Below are 2384 nucleotides of genomic sequence, written 5' to 3' on the forward strand. Positions count from 1 at the left end.
GTTGTTCCCTTTGTCATCGGTATGTTACTTGCTCGAGATTCGATCGTCGGTATCCAATACCTAGTTCAATCTCGTTACCGGCAAGTCTCTTTACTCGTTCCGTAATACATCATCTCACAACTAACATATTAGTTGTAATGCTTGCAAGGCTTATGTGATGTGTATTACCGAGAGGGCCCAGAGATACCTCTCCGACAATCGGAGTGACAAATCCTAATCTCGAAATACGCCAACCCAACATCGACCATTGGAGATACCTGTAGTACTCCTTTATAATCACCCAGTTACGTTGTGACGTTTGGTAGTACCCAAAGTGTTCCTCCGGTAAACGGGAGTTGCATAATCTCATAGTCATAGGAACATGTATAAGTCATGAAGAAAGCAATAGCAACATACTAAACGATCGGGTGCTAAGCTAATGAAATGGGTCATGTCAATCAGATCATTCAACTAATGATGTGACCTCGTTAATCAAATAACAACTCATTGTTCATGGTTAGGAAACATAACCATCTTTGATTAACGAGCTAGTCAAGTAGAGGCATACTAGTGACACTTTGTTTGTCTATGTATTCACACATGTATTATGTTTCCGGTTAATACAATTCTAGCATGAATAATAAACATTTATCATGAAATAAGGAAATAAATAATAACTTTATTATTGCCTCTAGGGCATATTTCCTTCAGATACTGACATACACGGTTAACTGCATAAGAGACATCAGGCCTGGTGATAGTGAGGTATTGCATACCACCAACAAGACTGCGATACTCAGTAGCGTCATCAGGGGGAAGAGGATCTCCATCAAGGGTAGACAACCGATCAGTTGCAGACATCGGAGTAATAGCATGTTTGCAGTTGAGCATACCAACACGACGCAACAAGTCCAAAGAATACTTCTTCCGAGTCAGAGTCACCCCAGAAGAAGGCCGTGACACCTCCAGGCCAAGGAAGTAATGCAGAGCACCCAAATCCTTGTCAGCAAAATCCTCACTGAACGCAGTCACAAGGCAGCCAACAGCAACATCAGAGGAACTGACGAGGATGATATCATCAACATAAACCAATAGATACATCGTAACCTCAGGACGCTGAAAGAGGAACATGGACGTGTCACCAGTGGAGGGAACAAACCCAAGAGCCCGGAGAGCAGAACCGAGACGTGCATGCCATGCGCGAGGAGCCTGTTTAAGTCCATACAATGCCTTGACCAGACGACAGAGATGATGAGGACGCGTAGGATCAACAAAAACCGGTGGCTGACGCTATAAACCTCTTCCTCCAAAACTCAATGTAGGAAGGCATTTTGCACATCAAGCTGACGAAGAGACCACCCATGAGTGACAGCAAGAGACAGCAGCATACGAATGGTGGTAGGCTTGATAACTGGACTGAACGTGTCTTCACAATCAACACCATACCTCTGCTTGAAGCCCTTGGCATCCAGCCGTGCCTTGTAGCGTTCAATAGAACCATCCGCATGCCGTTTTACTTTAAACACCCATTTGGAATCAATGATGTTGATGCCAGAGACCGGAGGAACAAGTTGCCAAGTGCCATTTTTCAGCAAAGCCTGAAACTCCTGCTCCATCGCAGTGCGCTAGTGAGGAATACCAAACGCGGCCTGAAAATGACGTGGCTCGGCCGTCGGCTCTGCAGCAGCATGAGCCATGCAAGCAGCAAGACACGCAACAGTCCCGTCTGTATGTTCCTTTGGACAAAAAATACCAGACCGACTGCGCGTGTGTGGGCGAAGAACAACCGCAACAGGCATCGCCGGCAACTCTAGGCTTGCCACAGGAGACGAAGGCGAGGCCTATCCTAACCCCGAGCAGGACGAGCCAGAGTCATCAGGCTCAGAGGCAGGCGACAGGACCGAGGTAGGACTGCCGAGTCTAGTTGGCGACGAGGCCGGCCCACGAGAAGTCGAGGGGGCCGAGGCAGGGCTGCTTGGCGCAGCTGAAGGAGCCGCCGGACTGCCTGCCACTGGGCCGGGTGAAGGCGACACCCGCGGGTGGAACCCGCCAGCAGGCCCAGGCGAAGCGACCACCAAGCCAGGCGAGCTGGGCGAGGCTAACGCTCGCGGGGCAGCTGTGGGTGCAGGTGGCGCTCGTGGAGCCGGTGCGGGTGCGTCGGGCTGGCGGGCTCAACCCGCCATGCATGGGCCATGCATGGGATTGACGTGCCCATCGTGAGTGGTGTCCGTAGCTTCATCATCAAGGAGCTCAAGACGAGCACCACGTCCAACACCTGCAGCATATTGTGGAACAGATAACAAACTACGCGAATCAGTAGGAATACGAAAAACATTAGGAAGATGCAGTTTTCGTGAATTGTGTGCAAGAAGTGATGCCCGACCAACATGGGAGATTCGCATACC

General features: G+C 49.8%; 1 protein-coding gene across 1 annotated transcript in view; it reads left to right on the plus strand.

Annotated features, from left to right (window-relative positions):
- The window catches only part of LOC119356446 (dolabradiene monooxygenase-like), a 1842-nt gene extending 881 nt beyond the window's left edge, over positions 1 to 961 (plus strand). The window contains exons 2-3 of the mRNA XM_037623401.1: positions 691 to 744; positions 863 to 961. Of these exons, the coding sequence (XP_037479298.1) occupies positions 691 to 744; positions 863 to 961 (153 nt within the window). The remainder of the gene's footprint in view (positions 1 to 690; positions 745 to 862) is intronic.
- Positions 962 to 2384: the final 1423 nt, after the last annotated feature.

This window comes from Triticum dicoccoides, chromosome 1A, assembly GCF_002162155.2.
Source record: "Triticum dicoccoides isolate Atlit2015 ecotype Zavitan chromosome 1A, WEW_v2.0, whole genome shotgun sequence".
In the NCBI taxonomy this organism is placed as follows: Eukaryota; Viridiplantae; Streptophyta; class Magnoliopsida; order Poales; family Poaceae; genus Triticum; species Triticum dicoccoides.